General features: G+C 39.6%; 1 protein-coding gene across 2 annotated transcripts in view; it reads right to left on the bottom strand.

Moving 5' to 3' along the window:
• Positions 1 to 18,972, bottom strand: part of THRB (thyroid hormone receptor beta) — a 77,624-nt gene that overhangs the window by 36,115 nt on the left and 22,537 nt on the right. Inside the window, exon 1 of one of the 2 annotated variants that reach the window (XM_045006075.1) lies at positions 5,889 to 6,465. The exons of the other annotated variant lie outside the window; for it this stretch is intronic. Coding sequence (XP_044862010.1) covers positions 5,889 to 6,330 — 442 coding nt within the window. The 5' untranslated portion in view covers positions 6,331 to 6,465. Of the gene's footprint in view, positions 1 to 5,888; positions 6,466 to 18,972 lie in introns of those variants that run through there. 2 annotated transcript variants of the gene reach the window in all.

Raw genomic sequence — 18,972 nt, 5'->3', positions numbered from 1 at the left:
TATTTATGCAGAAACACATTAACATACCAGGCTATGTAACTAGTTTGTGTGTGTTACACAAACACACCTTTTAATCTACTGAGAATACAGTACCATCATTGCCCAGAAACAAACCATTGCACACATGCAGTAGGGTATTTTCTTTTGATTACCACACACAACTCCCATTACATCTAACGTGAATTTATGTAAGAGCTCGCAACAAGATGAAACTATATGCTACAGAATAACTGTGCAGGATACCTAAGCATATTTTTTTTCCTCAAATGTCCAAATGTTATCCATTGGTATGTCTCAAGCACTGTTTACCTGAATAAATCCTTGGTTATTTAATTTAATAATTAATTATATATATTAGAAGCTTGATATAACCTAAAATTAATTATTAGCAATTTAAAAAAATTAGTTACATGAACATAGGGAAATGTTCAGTCTAACTTTTTTTGAAAATATTGTCATTTTAAATACCAACACCAAAGATCTAATCCATCTACTTCTGTTTAGCGTGGTACTAACAAGGAAGTCATGCACTGACTTTTCAAAAAGGTCTGAGAGTTTAAATAGTCCTTTGCTTATCTAGTCAAGACAGAAACATTATATTACTGTCTGTATGGGAGCCATTTCAAATACACCTTTCCTGGTATCAGCTTGAGTAGACATGTAACATTTGTGTGTATTTTATTCCATGGATACAGAATCAACAGATTATTAAGGACAAATTTTGCCACCAGATGCTTATGTAATTTCCAGTAAAGTGAGCCAGAATCCTAGCTCCATTCATATCCCAAGGCAGCATTTATCCCTAAGCAATTACTACCTCTTCTGAGTAAAGACGTGTATTAGTAACACGTTCCAGTCTGAAAAGAGTAACAAGCGTATCTGAGATAAATTATATTTAGCAAATTGTAAAGATAAAGATAAAGACTACGTAGGTGTCAATCCTTTGACTAAATCTGCAAGGAATTTAAGTTTGTCATTATTCTAGAAAAACAAGCAGATAGTTTTCTCCATTTTTAAGAAATAAAGTAACTGAGATGGTGCATTGGTAACTGTTACAATATTCATATACTCAGGATAAAATCCTGGCTTCACTGAAATCAATCTGAGTACAGCTTAGACTTCAATGGGGGATGGATTTCACCCCAACACTTTGCTTTGAACTGAGTTTGTGGGAAAGAACTAAACAACACATGTTCAGTTCCAGACTAATTTAGATTAGAAAATAAATATTATAAAGTTTAAGGGATACAGACTTGAAATTAAACCTTTTATATAGTGTGGAATGGGGAACTGAGAAATTGCATCCATTCAAATTGAAAGACTAGAACAGTTGTTGAAGATGTTTGCAATATCTAGGTGGTTAGCATTACCTGTTGTTACATACACTGCTACCTCAATATAACGCCATCTGATATAACACGAATTTGGATATAACGTGGTAAAGCAGTGCTCCAGGGGGTGGAGGGGGGCTGCGCACTCCAGTGGATCAAAGCAAATTCAATATAACACGGCTTCACCTATAATACGGTAAGATTTTTTGGCTCCCAAGGACAGCGTTATATCGAGGTAGAGGTGTATATGTATAACATATATGTATTTCTGAAAACTGTGCTCCAGCAATTGGAAGAAAAATCTTGCCTAGATTCAGAGAACAGATTGTTGCACTGAGAGACTCTGACATGCCAGAGAGTCTAGGATTCATCTGCAAGACAACAAACAAACTTGTGGGCCACACTGGTCTGCATCAACAACACAACAAATTTAGAGGGGTAGCCGTGTTAGTCTGGATCTGTAAAAGCAGCAAAGAGTCATGTATATGCATCCGACGAAGTGGGTATTCACCCACGAAAGCTCATGCTCCAAAACGTCTGTTAGTCTATAAGGTGCCACAAGACTCTCTGCTGCTTTTACAACAAATTTAGTTCCTGCATTCCCCCAGTGTAGTGGGTCAATCCAAAAGCCATCTGGCCAAGTGGTCAGGCCATGGCTCCATAGTTCTTTTTAGTCTCTCTGTTCTGGAGGGGGCCCTGCGAGGTCCTATATGGGAAGAATCAGCCCCTCTTGGGGGTCCCTTCTTCCTCTCCTCAGGGCTCTGTCATGATAGAGGGGAGTGGGGGATAAGGTCCAGCAGGTCCCAACCCAGGGCTTAATGTCCGGACTACTTGTTGGTCCATCCCAAGTTACATCCCTTCTTGGTCTCTCCCTTTAGGGACTGATCAGTCTTAGTCGCAGCAGTTTAGTCTGCCATAGGGATGGAGGAATCCTGCTCTTTGGAGCCTCTCCTGGGTTCCCAACTCTAAAGCAGGGGGTGGGAGGAATCTGGACCACTGCTTCCAGCATCTTCTCACCAGTGTCATAGTCACACTGTCCAAAGCTCCAGGCATCAGCCTCACTCCCTGCTGCAGCCTGTAGCTCCTCCCCGCCTTCCCCTGGGCTGCCCGTGCCCTTTTAAACTATTCCTCTGCCCGGAGCATGCCCCACAACTCCCGAAGGGTGGGGCCTCCCAACCCCAATATTGCCTCATGCCTTGCTCTGGTTTAGTGAAGGGTCTGTAAACCCCATCACACCCAGTCAGTGATTGTAATTTTGGAGGCTGTAGTGTAGACAGTATTCACTGGGTTGTCTGACCCTGGCGATTTGTCTTTCGCTTACTGAAGCACAGTTGTATGGCACTGTTTGGTTCTTACTGTGTTTAAACCACCAGTCAGAAATATCCATGGGCCAGTGGTAAAAATGGCTGCCTTCTCCACACTACAGCCTCCATGGGTGCTATTACCAGTGAAGCTGCGGTTGTGAGGCATTATGGATCCTAAATGTGCCAGGGTAGATGCAGTTCCGATTCCATCTCTGAAAGTAAGTGCTTGGTACATGATCAAAAAAAGGACAAAATATTTTTGATGTAGAATATCTGTAGGGCTGGATGAACCTTACACTGATGGAGGGGAGGAAAAAGCAAGTGGAAAAGAGTGAAGTTAGGCTGCAGTGTGGCATGCCAGGCTACATGCATTACTGCCTTGGGATCTGCAGGGAAGCAGCCTGAATTTCCCAGGAAGACTTAGAATTTCCTGGGGATTCCAGAATGTGGTGCCTTTTCCTAGAGAGAGGAGGGAACTATATGAGGTGAAGCTTGAGAACCCGATCCTGTAATGCCCTCATCACTCACTGACAGAAATTCTGTCACAGTTTAGGGCACTCAGCACCACTCAAAAGCATCTCCCAAAACTGAGTTTGGAGTTTCCAGCAGATACTTTCCCCTTGTGATTTTGTTTTGACAAATGAGGCAATCAGCTTCTTAGTAATTATCCTTCACTCATCTCTTTTCCTCACCCATTTAATTTAACTTTCTTGTCTGAAAATGAATAGAATTGATATAAAATACCCTAGGATAGAGAATCTATGGCCATGATATGGAGAACTCTGTTAACAGATGTCTCTCTCTCTTCAAGATCAAGTCTCATCTTATTTGTTTTTTGTAATAATATCAATAATACTTATGCTACAGCGGATGCACTGTTTTTCTGAGAGTAATTATACCACAACACAAAGAAATCAAGTTAGAAAAGACTGGGGAGAGTGTAGAAAAGGGCCCAAATGGGAAAGGCCTGTTTTGACAAAAAATAATAATACTATATATATGACAAGAAGTACTGGGGCATGAGTGTCTCCACTTGCAATATGCTAGTGTTTAGCTGTCGACATAAAACTCAGGTTTATAGTCCTGCAGACACTTGTTTCCTTGGAAACAGATCATAAAACAGTGCCAAAAATTAACATCACTATTAGAACCAAAATGTTGCTGAAACATTTTCATTTGAATCTCTTGGGGCCTGACCCAACAGTCCTCACTCAGGTCCCAGAATGGGACTAATTACCTAAGGAAGGATCGCAGGACTGGGACCAAAGAGTCTGGAAGCAGAGTTGAAAACAATACTCACAGTTTCTACTTCAGCCATTTCTTTTGTGTATTGTATCTGCATTTTGTTTTTTTTATTTAAATGGATAGTGGATTCTTTTATTTGTGAATAAAAACAACCAAAAATAACGTACGTAAACATTAACAAAAACACTTCTGTGATTATTCCTACTTAGGCAATGATTTCATCAGCACAGTGTCCAAGACAACCCAGAACACTGACACATGCAGAAGCAGAGCCATTAAACACATTCAACACCTGTAGAGTATAATTTACCATTGGAGTGCCCTATTCCCCAGAAGAGTTGTATTCTCTTGACTGTTTGCAAACTGAATGTGTCTGGCTATGGTCTATGTTATCTCAGTTCTGTGCATGACACCCCATCTCCCTTTTAAAAAAATATTCTGAATCACCATCATATGGATTGCGTCACACAGCATACGAATTATTCAGGACTCAATGGGGATCCCCTGACGACTATAGAGAAGGGTTTTATGATGTCTTTGGCCCTGAACTGTATATACTGATGGAGAAAAATATTTATGGTTAACTAAAAATGGTTAATTTTATACTGAAAGGTTCAGACTTGTCATGACCTTAGTCCTCAGTTAGGATAAGTGCCCTTGATGAATTTGAAGAAATTTGGTTTACAAAGAATGAAGTTGTCTCTTTTCATAATGCAGAATTTTCTATGGGCTCACCCTGGCCATTATTTGATTATTTCCTTATAGCTCATTTCCAGTGTAGGATGTTCTCATGTCTTGTCATAAATAAATTGTTTATTGATCATTTGCTGACAAAATGGCACAAACAGGCAAATTCTTCAATGATTTTTGAAAACTTTTAAGACTAGTACTGAACAAACATTGGTAAGTACAATTATAGTCCTATGACCAAGGCAACCCAATTTGTTAAGTCCCCTCATGTCTCATAATCGGAAGACACTGTTAAAAGACATTAGTTAATTAGACAGCTTATCTCTTGACAAAGTAACTACTGCTACTTAAAATGTGCACCTTTTTTCAAGTCGCCGTCCCTCAAAACAATTTTGAGGTAAAAAGTTCTTTTAATTCAAAAATGAAGAAGAATGGATAATTGTTTTAACACGTTTGACACACAACTTAATTAATAGAACCTTTGATGGAGCTGTCTGGATTCTGCAGACTTCAGACAGCCTTTAGTAAGACGTTAAAGCGATCAACACCTGACATCTGTTAGCTAGAAGGCATTCTGAGGTAAAGAGCAGCTAAATCTAAAAGAAATCAGGTACTCAGACCAGTTTAACTTTTTCATGAGGTGATATCCTTCCTGACACTATAATCTTTCCTTCTGGAGTGACGCAAGACTTTAAGTAAAAGAAAACAACTTGTTGTCCCTCCCTCAGAGCATTATGCACATATATTTATTTCTTTGAGAGAAGAGCACTGACGAACTATTTATTCCAGTTTAAAAAGGAATATAAACCACAAAACCACCAAATTTGTGGTGACAGTTACGCATTTACAAGGCATAACACCTCCCTCGCAACTCTGCTCTAGCTTGGACAAACAGGACTGTCCTAAAACAGAACTTTCAATACTACTGCCTGCTCAAGGAAAAGAATATTCACTATACAAAGACCAGGCACAAAAAGAAATAATTTTGGTCAGGGTACAAAGAGAGAAAGAAAAAAAAAACCCTTTTTTAAAGGGACATCAGGAATTAGTTATATATTGTATATAGCAAATTAATTTTTAAAATAAATTTCAAATTGTACATCACTTTAGCTCTTTATAAATATATTAAAACATACAAAGATGAAATACTCGCAGGATAAACTGAAAGCCACAGCTATTGCCATGAAAAACATCTATAGCTAGATTGCCCCATATTACAAAGCTGTTATCTATGGCCAAAGCCTAATCAACTCCAAAGACACTCTGGCTTCTTTTCTTTTTAAATATTTGTTATGTTCTGAATAATAATTCTAATTACCTTTACATTTTTTTTCTTCTATATTGTACTCCTGGGAACTTGACATGCCTTGAATATTCACTTTTGCAGGACCTGGATGTAATATTGAGCTAGTCCAAACTGAAGCATGTAGAAACTGTGAAGATTGCTGTCCATTTCTCAGCACATCATTTCTGGAATGTCTTTTCCTACACAAGCGATTTTCTGCTATATCTACAAAATTCCATTTGTGATGTCTGTCAGGAAGATGTACCAGCCTATCCCAGGCTGGAAGGCCATTTTTTGGAGGGTTGACAAGCACTGGTTGACAAACTGTTGGCATTGCCAAGATCTTGCTGAGCTGTGGAGTTTTGGAAAGCAAGTGGTTTCTCAATTCTCTTGATCTGGTGGTATTCACAAGCATCTCCACTTGACCGCATTGATAAGATGCAGAGCTTTTCAGCCATGCACTTTCAGCCACCATAGTCAGTTTCCCTTCAGTGCAATTAAATGTAATGATTTCCCCCTCTATTAAGCCTGAAAAGACAGCTGGATCTACATGCACAGGTTACCACTAGATGCAACTTTCATCAACACCACAACTAGAACATGGGCCCGGGGCAAGTTACCATCAATTTATTGCCTCGCTCATATGATCATTTGAGGTCTTGTGGGTCGAGGCTGGTCGTGTACAATTTTCAGATACTTAAAACACAAAACATCAAGGATTCAGCCTTGTTTGACTTTGCTCTTAGCGTAGGCTGACCTGAGGGACACTCTGTTACCTAAGTATGACATTCTTATGTGGGCATGCTTAGCAGTTCCGCTCTTGTTACCACTACCTTTCTCTAGTTGAGGTTACTAGAGCAATATCAGAGAGACACATTTTATCTTGTGAGTTTTAACGCTGTGGTCCTAAGCAAATAACAAATACATAAACAATAATAAATAACAAGACAACAATTATTATATTTAATTAACAACAGTCCTGAAATGTATTTGTTTTAAATAAAACATTTAAATACTGTCAGTTCATAAAACTACGTGTCTAAAAATAACTCCTTTTTACTACTGGACAGCAAAGCTAGATTCTACAGTAATGTCATTCCATAGCTGGTGTTCCAAATATTCACAAATGTTTATATTTTAGATTTTATGAATCAAAATTAAAATGTAAAATAGTTTTATAACATGTTTACTGAACATCTTAAATCACTGTCAGTGGATGTCAATTTGATATTCATTGATACATTAATCATGATGAAATTCTGCTATTCTTATGGACTGAACAGGTAACTTTACAGGAATTTCACTCAAGAGAATTCTCTGTATACAAACCAAAAATTGGATATATTAACTATGCAAGTGGGTAATAAAGCAGTTTAAAAACAATTATGAGAATCAGATTTTCAGATTTGACATATTGTTAAAAGTTCTGAAAGTTATCTCTATTTACTTTAGTAAATGGAATATCGTTATTATAGGACTCTTGAAAATGTGAGTCTGGTCAGAAAAGTGACTATTAACTACTGTTATCTCGTGTTTGTTCTTAGTCCCATATATCTCATTCCCAAATATCACATTTAGTCTATTTGTAATTCAAAGCAATCCTTTTCTAATTGCTATCAATGCATACTCAGCTTAGTATTTGGAAATCAAGCTGCATTCTTTCTGTTCAGTGTATCTCTATTTGTTATCCACAAAAGTATTCTGAAACCAGAACCTGGCTAGCAACATAGTGACGATGTCTGAGGCAGGAGAAACTAAAATACAGTTTTCTCTTGTCTACCTTTCCTAGCACTATAGTTCTCACCATAGTTCAGACTTGATTTTGTCAGTGACTACAGCACATTAGACCTAAAAGACACACAAAGAGCAGGTACAATGACAAGGCATCATCTGTATGATGCCTGCTATTCAGAAAATGTTATACACAATTATTTAAGAATTTAAATATTAAAACACAAATATTTCAGCTTTTATATTCTGAACATGTTTACGCCTTGTAAGTTTCAATACTTGTTTAAATCTAAAGGAAAAGATGGGTTTGTTATGACCACTACCTGTATGCACTTATTTGTAGCTATATGAAAATAAACACTTTCTAGGGACATTCTGAAGATTTTTGAGGCCCCACCGTACAGGAAACTGTAGGGAAAAATGTGTTGTAATGCAGTTTTCCACAATTCCTTACATAATCTCAAAAAATACTACCTCTTAAAATAATTTCACTTTCCAGTGGTCTCCCTGTATGGCTAATAGTGTATATCCATGCCAATTACAAGGTCAAAAATTGGCAAGACTACACAAATATGCAGGCCCACATACATATTTTTATATTTTGTTATTCATATTTCATGGAAAAGCCACTGCAACCCTGGCAACCCCACACAACATGAAAAAAATCAGTTATATAACTTAGTTGATTTAAAGACTGGAACTGAGATTCATAAGCTAGACACTTGAACCTTTTCAGAGTAAATGTCTATGTCTTTTTCACCAACTTTATTTTTGACACAAAAGTCCATCTACCATGTTACTCCACCATACACCACGTGGCTCCAGTTTAGTTCTGAAGTGCATTTAAAAATAAACAAGAAGGAAAAGGGTGGGCTATAGAGCCACCACAGTTGGAGAGACCAATAAGAGAATGCTTTGCAATACCTCTGTATTATTAAATTTACCAAGGAATTTTCAAAGAAGTCTTTACATTAAAAAAAATGTTGTGTTTCTAAAGCATCCAAAGGACTTTTAGACTTGAATATTAACGTTGTTAGCCTTGCAAGCTTGTAAATGTGCAATGTCGCTATAACAGCTGTGTGAGCAGAACTTGTAATTCTTTGAAATTTGTCTGTGCAGTTTCGGATTTCATAACTCAGCATCAAATGGTCTTTTTTTGTCTCATTCTGATGTCCATGGTGATTGCAGTTTATTTTGTGTTATAAGGTTCCTCCTTACTTAACTAAGGCTCCTGGGATGCCAGTGGTTCTCTCCTAATAGCTGTTGCATTCAGCTTTTGTCAACACTTCTTAGAATTCAGCATTAATTCAGCAATCTCAAAGGAAATGAAAAAGAAAACAAAATTGGAGAGGTGTATTCCCAGCCGAACTATATTAGTGAACAGGTTAGAGACTGGAAGCTAGAAGCAGTAACAGTGTGGAGGGCAGGCCACTGAGAATAGCTCAAGATGGAAAGTGAACCTATTCCCAAATTCTCCATAAAATAAAGCCTAACACAGAGTGCGACATAGCTGATTGGAAATATGGGGCTGAATACATCCTTACATAGTGCAACTCCCTTAACCTTAGTGAAGTTAGACCATGGATAAATTTGGACCGCTGTGTGTAGAAAGACATGAAAGGGGAAAAATTGCTTGAAAAAATTGCATCTCGAAATCTCATTTCTAAAATAAAAGCTTTTGAAAAACGGATTTGTTATAACTAATATCACAACAGGAAGCTTTCCATATAAGATAATGTACCATTTTCAAAGCATTTCTATGCACGGTTCTTTGGTTGTTGAGATTACTCATACACAAAGATGTGCCAGGGTGCAGCAACTTGCATGATCAGGAGTGTCCCATCTACAGTTAGCTGTTAACGGATAAGGCCAGACTGTGATGCCCTCACTTACATTAAGTAGCATTTTACAAAGAAGTGCCACTGAAGTCAATGGGACTGTTAGAATCATAGAATCATAGAATTCAAGATCAGAAGGGACCATTATGATCATCTAGTCTGACCTCCTGCAAGATGCAGGCCACATAAGCCGATCCACCCACTCCTTTAGCAAGCGTTGTGGAGTAAGCTATTACTCAGCATGGGCAAAGGCATCACATTCTGGCCCACAATGAGAGTCTGGTTTTGAAAACAACAACAACCCAGAGCAGAGTGCAAAAAGAGCAATTATGATTCCAGGACTGTGTGTGTGTTGGTATCCAACTGGCCGTTTGTATGCCTAAATACCAAGCTTGCATTCATCAATCACAGCACAGTAACTGTATGTAAAAATCAGCTGTGGAGCTGCACCCTTATTTTTTGTATTGCTCCTGGGCTCTGACTCTTTGAAAATTTGCCTCATTTGAACATTCAGTTAGAAAGAAAGTAGAATTTTGCTGTTGCCTCTGGGCCAAATCTTGCAATGTTTACTGAGGCAAAACTCCTATTAACTTCAGTGGAGGTTTTGTCCAAGCACAAACTAATTCAAGGGTGCAGACCATATTCTAGTGAGCAGCCATTACAGATGGGATCTTGCTGTTTTGGGGAAAATATTTAATTTACAGATTAGTTAATTTAATAATCATCTTTTAAAGTGCCTGATTGATAGGTCTATCTTCTCTTATGAACATGTTGGCATTTCTCAGACTTTCAGATTTCTACAAAGGGAAAGGACCTGCCACAGACGGATCACTCATTTTGTCTTCTTTTCCCACGTTATTATGGTGTGGCCTTTTTTAATATTTCATTATGGCTTAGCTTGTTAAAATGTGGGTTCGTTTCACCATTACAGAACAATATTATTTATCTTACGCCCTTTTCTTCAACACATTGTGCCTTCATTTGTGCCAGCCAGGGCCGAGGCTGGGGACAGGGCTAGGGGCGGAGCCACGGCTGGGCTGCAGTCAGGGGCTGCGGCTGGGGGCAGGACCGGAGCAAAGCCGGGAGCGAAGAGGGTGTGGGTGGTGCTCCCTCCCTGACTCCTGTGAGGACTGACCCGGGCCCCTCTGCACCCCCCTGAATGTTCCTCCATGCCCCCCTAGGGGGTTGCACCCCACAGTTTGGGGATCTCTGGCCTAGAGCTTTTTTTATGTGTATAGGTGGAGGATTCATCTGGTCACTGCAGAGATGTTATAACGGCATATACTGATAATGAGTAATTACTGCCACCTAAAGAGGAAACAGTCTCAGCTAGGGTAGAGTCCATCAAATAAAAAAGTTGCCTTCTCTATTGGAAGTCTATACACCCAGCCTAAATGGATGTGCAGTGAGAATTTGATGTCAGGGGGATGTAAGGGTAGGGCTATTGTCCACTCTTTCTTTTTATGCAACCAACAATCACTCTTCCCAATTATAGTTAGTGGGACAGAAGGGTCAAAACAAAATCTTTGCCTGGTGTTTCCACAGATATGGTGAATCTTCCATTATAATATGCTTGGCAGAATAGTTTTGTCTTTGCACCTTCTTCCTAAGCTGCTTGAACTGGGCCCAGACAAACCTTCTCACATGGAGACTGTCACTGCCTAGGCCATCCTCCTCACACTCACCTACTTAGGATGGGGTCTGGTCTGGTGACCACATTTTGGGAGGGAGTTAGCAGGGTTGTTAATAAACAGCCCATATGAGGTACAGCCTGGCCTATAGGAGTGAACATATCAGAATGTCTCGAATTGTATTCCCAACTTTGTGATGCCCTGAGTGAGTCACTTCACATCTCTCTTCAGATTCCTCTCTAAAATGGGGATACTACTATTCACACACATGTCTAAGAGGGGAATAGTGAGAATAAATTGGATGGAGCCAGAGTGTGCTTTCTCCATGGACAGCTCTGCAAGAAGGGGTGGCTGCAAGGAGCTGTAATTTAGAATCATAGATTATTAGGGTGGGAAGGGACCTCAAGAGATCATCTAGTCCAACCCCCTGCTCAAAGCAGGACCAAATCCCCAAATGGCCCCCTCAAGGATTGAACTCACAACCCTGGGTTTAGCAGGCCAATGCTCAAACCACTGAGCTATCCCTCCCCCCTGCCTCATGCAGGAACTAGGCACTACCACAGTCCCTATTCTTTTGCCCTCTATTGAAGGGGAGGAGTATTCCTTTGAAATAAGGAGCAGCTTCAAGATCTGTGTAACCTGGGGGATCTGCAGAGCTTTCTTGGTGCTTTTTCCTGAACACAGCCCAAAGTAAACGGCATTACCAATATTTGCAAACAGGATCTGTGACTAAAGGTGAAGGTGGAAAAAGCAAGGAAAGAAGGTAAACGGAAAAAATAAATATAAAACTAGGTGCTATAAACGGAGTGTTATTTGAACCTCAATATACACAGGGCTATCAAAGCCCCAGTGACTACAGCCATCATTCATTTGTTATTAACTTAAATAAACCTACTCACATTTTTTCCGTTTCTCTATTTCAATGTACTAATGGGTGTGCTAGTGGAGAAGAGGGCACAGCAATCTTCCACATTCTCCTTCCTCCTCCTTGGTGCATCTGGGCAGTAGGGAACCATAATATGGCTGCTACCCATAAATGGGAGGGGCAAGGCTGCCATCAGTGCTTACTGACTCCAACAGGTGTTTCTGGGGGTGGGCTGAGGGGGTATGTCTATGGTCCTGATCCTGTGCACTGACGAGCAGGATGGTTTGAACAGCAGCTGCTGTTCAATGCACTTCTCATGGTGACCCTTAAAGCACTGAGCCAGATCCTACACCAGCTAAAGATCTAGCCCATTACACCTTATACAGGTTTTATGATGATAATGATTATTATTATTAAACATCTATACTGTGGTAGCACCAGATGTTAACCAAATTGTTCCATTGTGCTAGGAGCTTACTCCATTGATACCACATTGGTGGTACAGGTATTTTCTTCCCTCCTTTGCTCCCTCAGCACAAGGCCATAACTGAGTGGCGAGTAAATAGGTAAAACAATAACGCACTGAAAGGTCGTTATTTATACTAATCTCTCAGTTACCACACAAATTAGTAAAAAGAGGTCAGTAAGATGCAGACTGATGTATATATATGCACACAATACTGAACAGCTATTTTTACTGTTACACACCAATTTGCTCTCATTGAGAAAAAGGAGTTCAAAATCTACCACAGTTTCTGCTTGGACATGATCAATGTAGTTGCAGCAGACAAATAAATTAGTCTCTCACTTGCATCTAACTGACTTGCTTGGAAAACAAATGACTCAAAACAGTGAATCTTTTACACAGCCTTCCCTCCTCTAATCTGCACATTTTATTATAAACTGGGCAGCAAGGGCTATGGTGTTTTCTAAAAAAAACCCACTAACATATACAAGCATCTAAGGGCACAAAAGTGGGCTGGTATCAGAGAGATCAGCTAAGGCAAATGTAATCAGGATTATGACTAAGGGTTCACGGTAGGTTGATCAAGTAGGCTAGATTTGCATGGGCCCAATCCAGTATATCTGGATGATTTTTAAACAAGAAAGGCACAACTAAAGAACAGGAAAATGAAAAAACCCAAAACAAATAAGCAAAACTAAACTAAAACCCAACTCATCTTATGTACTAATGTCTTGGGGCAGAAGGAGTTTACCAGTAGAAGGCTTTAATGTGTGTTATGCTCTAATTTGCTATGTGTGATAAAACTGTCTGTTCCAAGCATGGTTGAAGTTTCTTTTCTTCCTGTGAGTTGCACATCAGATAACGTTTTTTCTCTTCCACACTGCATCATGGTAATGTTTCCTTCCCCAAGAAATATGAAGAAATTTCCTACTTGGAGTTTCCTACTATCTGTTGTGTTTAATGTTTGCAAGGGGCAGAACTAGTAGAGAAAAACCTGCTTTTTATGTATAAACCCCAGCTCTGTCGTTTCACTGGCCAGAGGTACATATGCTTCTCCACATAACAAATGCAAGCAGATGTGTGCATATGTGAATTATAGCCTAAATTTCATACATACAAAAATGTCAAACTCAATACAGACAAAAATCTCTGATCTAGTGCTGGAACGACTATAACCTGGTGCCACCGCCACGGGCCGTCTGGTATTTCAGTAGAGAAAAATAAGGGCACGCCTATGCTGCAAAAAAACCAACCAACCAACCAAAAAACATGGAGCGAGTGTCAGAGCCTGGGTCAACTGACTCAAGCTTTTGGGGCTCCAACCATATGGCTAAAAATAGCAGTGTAGGCATTATTCCTGCTTGGGCTCGAGCCTGGGCTCTGAAATATGGTGGGTGGGGAGGATCTAACTAGATTTTGCAACTTTAACAACATTCTTTTAACAGATTTGGGGAGTGGATTTTCTTCAGGTTTAAAAAAAGAAAACTGAAAAAACAGAGAAATTCCATTGTGTGTAATGGTAATGAGCCCCCTGGTCCATGTGGGTTGAAAGCAAGGTCTGAACTCAGGACCATCAGATCCATGACACAGTCCTCTATGACTTGAGTTGAAGTAGTAACTCTACTATCTGACAGCACTAGTATAATGTGTAAGTAGAGACCAAGTATGGGAAATTCTGGCTTGAATAAGTGAAGTTTGTCAAAGTTACAAGCAACTGAAAACAGAGTTATAATGAAAACTGTTAGCCTACCTTAACTACAGGGATCACTACTGCTCCACCTATAATATATAACAATTTTTAATACAGAATGTACAACAGAATTTTCACTGCTTACGTTTAATCCAATAGTGAATACAATGAAAGATAATGTCCTTGACAAAGAATAGAATCCTTCACAAAGATCCATGGCAGAATGTTTCATAATTCACATCATACTCAACCTGAACGGCCTTTTTTTTGTGGCTTACACTTAAAGGTAATTACATGACAGGAAAAACAGATTTCATTTTTGGAAGCAGTGACTGTTGCAAATGGTGTTCATATTAATGTGTAACAAAAGCTAAAGATAAAGTCTACAGCTGGCATTGTGACCTATCCAAAAGTACAGCACATACTGTATTACCTTTATACCTGCTTGTTGTTGACAGATATCATAAAACAACAAGCTCTTCCGTACGAACCTGTGCAGATGCTTTTTTGACAGACTATATCAGTGCCAGCTACCATTTGCAGTGCAGATATACTGGGGATTAAGTTAGAATCATAGACTTTAAGGTCAGAAGGGACCATTATGATCATCTAGTCTGACCTCCTGCACAATGCAGGCCACAGAAACTCACCCACCCACTCCTGTATCAAACCTGTGTCTGAGCCATTGAAGTCCTCAAATCATGATTTAAAGACTTCAAGGTGCAGAGAACCTTCCAACAAGTGACCGGTGCCCCACGCTGCAGAGGAAGATGAAACCACTCCAGGGCTTCTGCCAATCTGCCCTGGAGGAAAATTCCTTCCCGACCCCAAATATGGCAATCAGCTAACCCTCAGCATGTGGGTAAGACTTACCAGCCAGACACCCAGGAAAAAATTCTCTGTAGTAACTCAGATCCCACCCCATCTAACACCCCATCACAAGCCATTGGCCATATTTACCGTTAGTAGTCAAAGACAAATTAATTGCCAAAATTAGGCTATCCCATTATACCATCCCCTCCATACACTTATCAAGCTTGGTCTTAAAGCCAGATAAGTCTTTTGCCCCCACTACTCCCCTTGGAAGGCTGTTCTAGAACTTCACTCCTCTGATGGTTAGAAACCTTCATCTAATTTCAAATCTAAACTTCCTGATATGCAGTTTATATCCATTTGTTCTTGTGTCCACATTGGTACTGAGCTTAAATAATTCCTCTCTCTCCCTGGTATTTATTCCTCTGATATATTTATAGAGAGCAATCATATCTCCCCTCAGCCTTCTTTTGGTTAGGCTAAACAAGCCAAGCTCTTTGAGTCTCCTTTCATATGACAGGTTTTCCGTTCCTCGGATCATCCTAGTAGCCCTTCTCTGAACCTGTTGCAGTTTGAATTCATTCTTCTTAAACATGAGAGACCAGAACTGCACACAATATTCCAGATGAGGTCTCACCAGTGCCTTGTATAATGGTACTAACACCTCCTTATCTTTACTGGAAATACCTCGCCTGATGCATCCCAAGACCGCATTAGCTTTTTTCACAGCCAATCACATTTGCGGCTCATAGTCATCTTGTGATCAACCAATACTCCGAGGTCCTTCTCCTCCTCTGTTACTTCCAACTGATGCCTCCCCAGCTTATAACAATAGTTCTTGTTATTAATCCCTAAATGCATGACCTTGCACTTTTCACTATTAAATTTCATCCTATCACTATTACTCCAGATTACAAGGTCATCCAGATCTTCCTGTATGATATCCCCCTTAGGAAATTGGGCAGGATTATGCTCAAGTAAACAGAAGTTCCTAATTACTTACAGGGAAAAATGAATCAGAGGAAAATAATATCTAGAGGGATATGGTAGCCTATTTGCATGTTAACCAGCAGCAACTGCCTCATGTACTGAAGCACAGGGTCTGATGCTCTCACTACTTGATGAATAGGGATAAAATCCTGGCCCCACTGAAGTCAATTGGAGTTCTTCTGCAATTGACCCAGGGCCCAGGATTTCATCCTAGATTTCAGTGACTGAATATGTAGTCTTGTGACAGCTAATGAAAGAAAAAAATAGTAAAGGAAAAATAAATGAAAAAATAGAGGTAAATGGGAAGGAGTGGCAAACTGTGATGATAAACAATAAAACTGGAGAGTTACCATAAAACAATCCAGGCACATAAAAAGTTAGTTTTAATGGATTTTTTCAGATTTCCATGAGGTAGACAAAATCCATGAGGAGGAAGTTTAAAAAAAAACAAACCACACACCATATTAACGCATTATTATTATATTTATTATTTATACTATGGCCAAAGGTATACCCGGTGCCTCTTAATTCTTGGTGACAGGCTGAAGGACCTATAGCAAAGCAAAAGGAGGAGGCAAAAGCATCATTTGCAGAAAACTACATCTGAACTTGATCAGCTGTGGTCTTAGAAATTTATACGATACTTTACTGCAGCTGTGAGGGAAATGAAGTGATCCTTCTTCTTCGCCCCGGCTTTCTGGCCATGAGTCATTCAAACAATTCAGATTGCCTTTGTCCAGTCTCAAACTGGAATATCACTCACTTCAAGGAGCTGGCTTCTTTTCTAAAGCTTCTGAATTATTATGATACAATCTCTCTGGTTCCACAAGTCAGCGTGGAAGTCAGGAATGATCAAATATGAAAGCAAAGAATATCTCACTTAGGCAAAATTTGGTCAAGACACTGGGGTTAACACTACTACTGTTTTGAAAAATGTCATAGGATCTTTGATGACCACAAAAAGTTAGGAATTCAGTATGAGATCTCATCTGAGAGTAAACATCACCAGCAGTACAGCACCGAGTAACAGCGTGCTGGTTCCCTGGTTCATTACTGGCTGAAAGGGAAGCATGCTACCTACTGAACTGCCAATATCATTTCCTATAGTTGTAGGTTTTCCTTGAGGTCCTCCACTGAGGTTATACTGGCTTTAGTGCTGCTACGCACTGGTAGGGCTACTACAGTGCAGGAGGAAAACCTTAGCCTCCAGTTTTTAATGTATATCATTTCAATTCAGTGGTTAGAATACCAGATGAACACAGATAACAAAATGATTAATGAACATTGCATACATTAATTATGTCCACTTTGAAGACACCTTTGTTCTTATAATTAGACTCTAGGACCAACACTTTCAATTCTGGAAGCCTACAGTTAGGTTTCTGTAGCCATATTTAGGCACCTAATAAGAGGCCTTACTTTATTTAGGATCTTAAATATGGTCTTAGTGTTTTGCTTTTGGCACATGGGTTTGAAAATTCTAGGCTACAATATTGATGTGTGTGCATGGGAGTTTGTATAGAGAGAGAAAAATGCTGCCATTAAAAATAAACAAAACAAACAGATGACAAACCATCAATTATTTTACCAATGCAAACAGTATGTGGGCGCTACATGGAACAGTAGTTGGTACATAACATCGGTGACTTAAGAGGAATGGGCCATTTACATGGAGGCAAGCAGTGAACTATTTAGTAGTTTAAGAAAGCAAAGCAATAGAAGCATGTGAAAAAATCATGAATAGCTTTAAAAAGGCCAAAAACAATTTTGCCAGTTGTAATTTTGGGTGGAGGAATTATATGTTATTACTTTGTTAGAGGCATGCTAGGGTACCAAATTATATATACAGTGTGCACATATATAGTGTATATTCTATGCTATCCATCTCCCTTGACTATCATTCTAATCCAAATGTTCTGCAGCAGGAAGAGAAATATTCATCCAACCTCTTCCAGAGTTTTAACCTCCATCCCCATTGAAGACAGGGATGGGGAGACACAGAAAGTGAAAAGCATTTAAACAGAATGAAAAACTTGATGCTGAAAGGCTTCACCGCAAAGGCCTGCATATCCAACCTACAGGGACGTGAAAAAGTGTAGACAGATTTCCACATGACTGCTAATACACTTCTGCTATGAAAGTCTCCTTGGCAACAAGTAGAAAATGGCTTTCTGAGCATCTGGAAAGGACATGAAGCTCTGATAAGCCAGTCATTCACTCAGGGAAGGTGCCCGTCTTCTTTTCAGAGGTCTGAAGCTATTTCTGTTGCTATCATGATCTTATGAAAATGTATGGAGTTGCGGCCTGATTTCAAAGGAGGAAATTTCTAAGTATTGAATCTCAGCTTTAAATCTGTGGAATAGACAGATTATGTAGCCAAGGTCCACTGAAGCCTTACAGATGCCAGAGTCTGGGGCCATGTTTACGCGGCTAAGCTTTTTGTTCTTCAAGTGCTAATTTAAGATAACCTGGTTTAAGCCATTTTAGTTCAGGAATTTGATCTTGAGCTGTGATCATGCATGGCAAGGATGCCCAACTTGAGGCCTGTGGATCGTTCACAGCCCACCAGAGTATTTACAAAGCCTGTGGCCTGCTTCAACACGATATAATGGCCAATTCATTAGTATTTTGTTGTCACGTTTACACCATTTTAATTTACCCAAGGAAATATGTAGAATCTGTTTGGCCCACACAAGGTTGTGCTTAGGTTTATGTGGTCTCCTGTGTAATAAGGTTGTGCACCACTGATGGAGGGAATGTCTACACAGCAATTAAAAAGCCATGTTTGGCTGGTGTCAGCTGAGTTGGCCTCACTGGGCTCGAATTCTACTCGTTAGCGTGAGTCAGCTGACACCAGCCAGCCGTGGGTGTTTAATTGCAGCGTAGATATGTCCGTAAAGGGCAACTGCTAAAACTAACAAAGGTTTAAGGAACTGATGAAAGAAAATATAGATAATACTGAGAATGCTTGTCCAAATAGGCCAACAACAAACATCTTTGGAAAGAATGTGTGATCGGGATGTGAAGAGAAGCTTCTTTTACACCTACAACTCTAAGAAGTTCCATTTAGAATTTTTAAAGGCCTTGTGAATG

The sequence above is a fragment of the Mauremys mutica genome, chromosome 2 (assembly GCF_020497125.1).
Source record: "Mauremys mutica isolate MM-2020 ecotype Southern chromosome 2, ASM2049712v1, whole genome shotgun sequence".
NCBI lineage: Eukaryota > Metazoa > Chordata > Testudines > Geoemydidae > Mauremys > Mauremys mutica.
The sequence above is the reverse complement of the archived record's forward strand: the minus strand, read 5'-3'. Positions and strand labels throughout refer to the sequence as shown.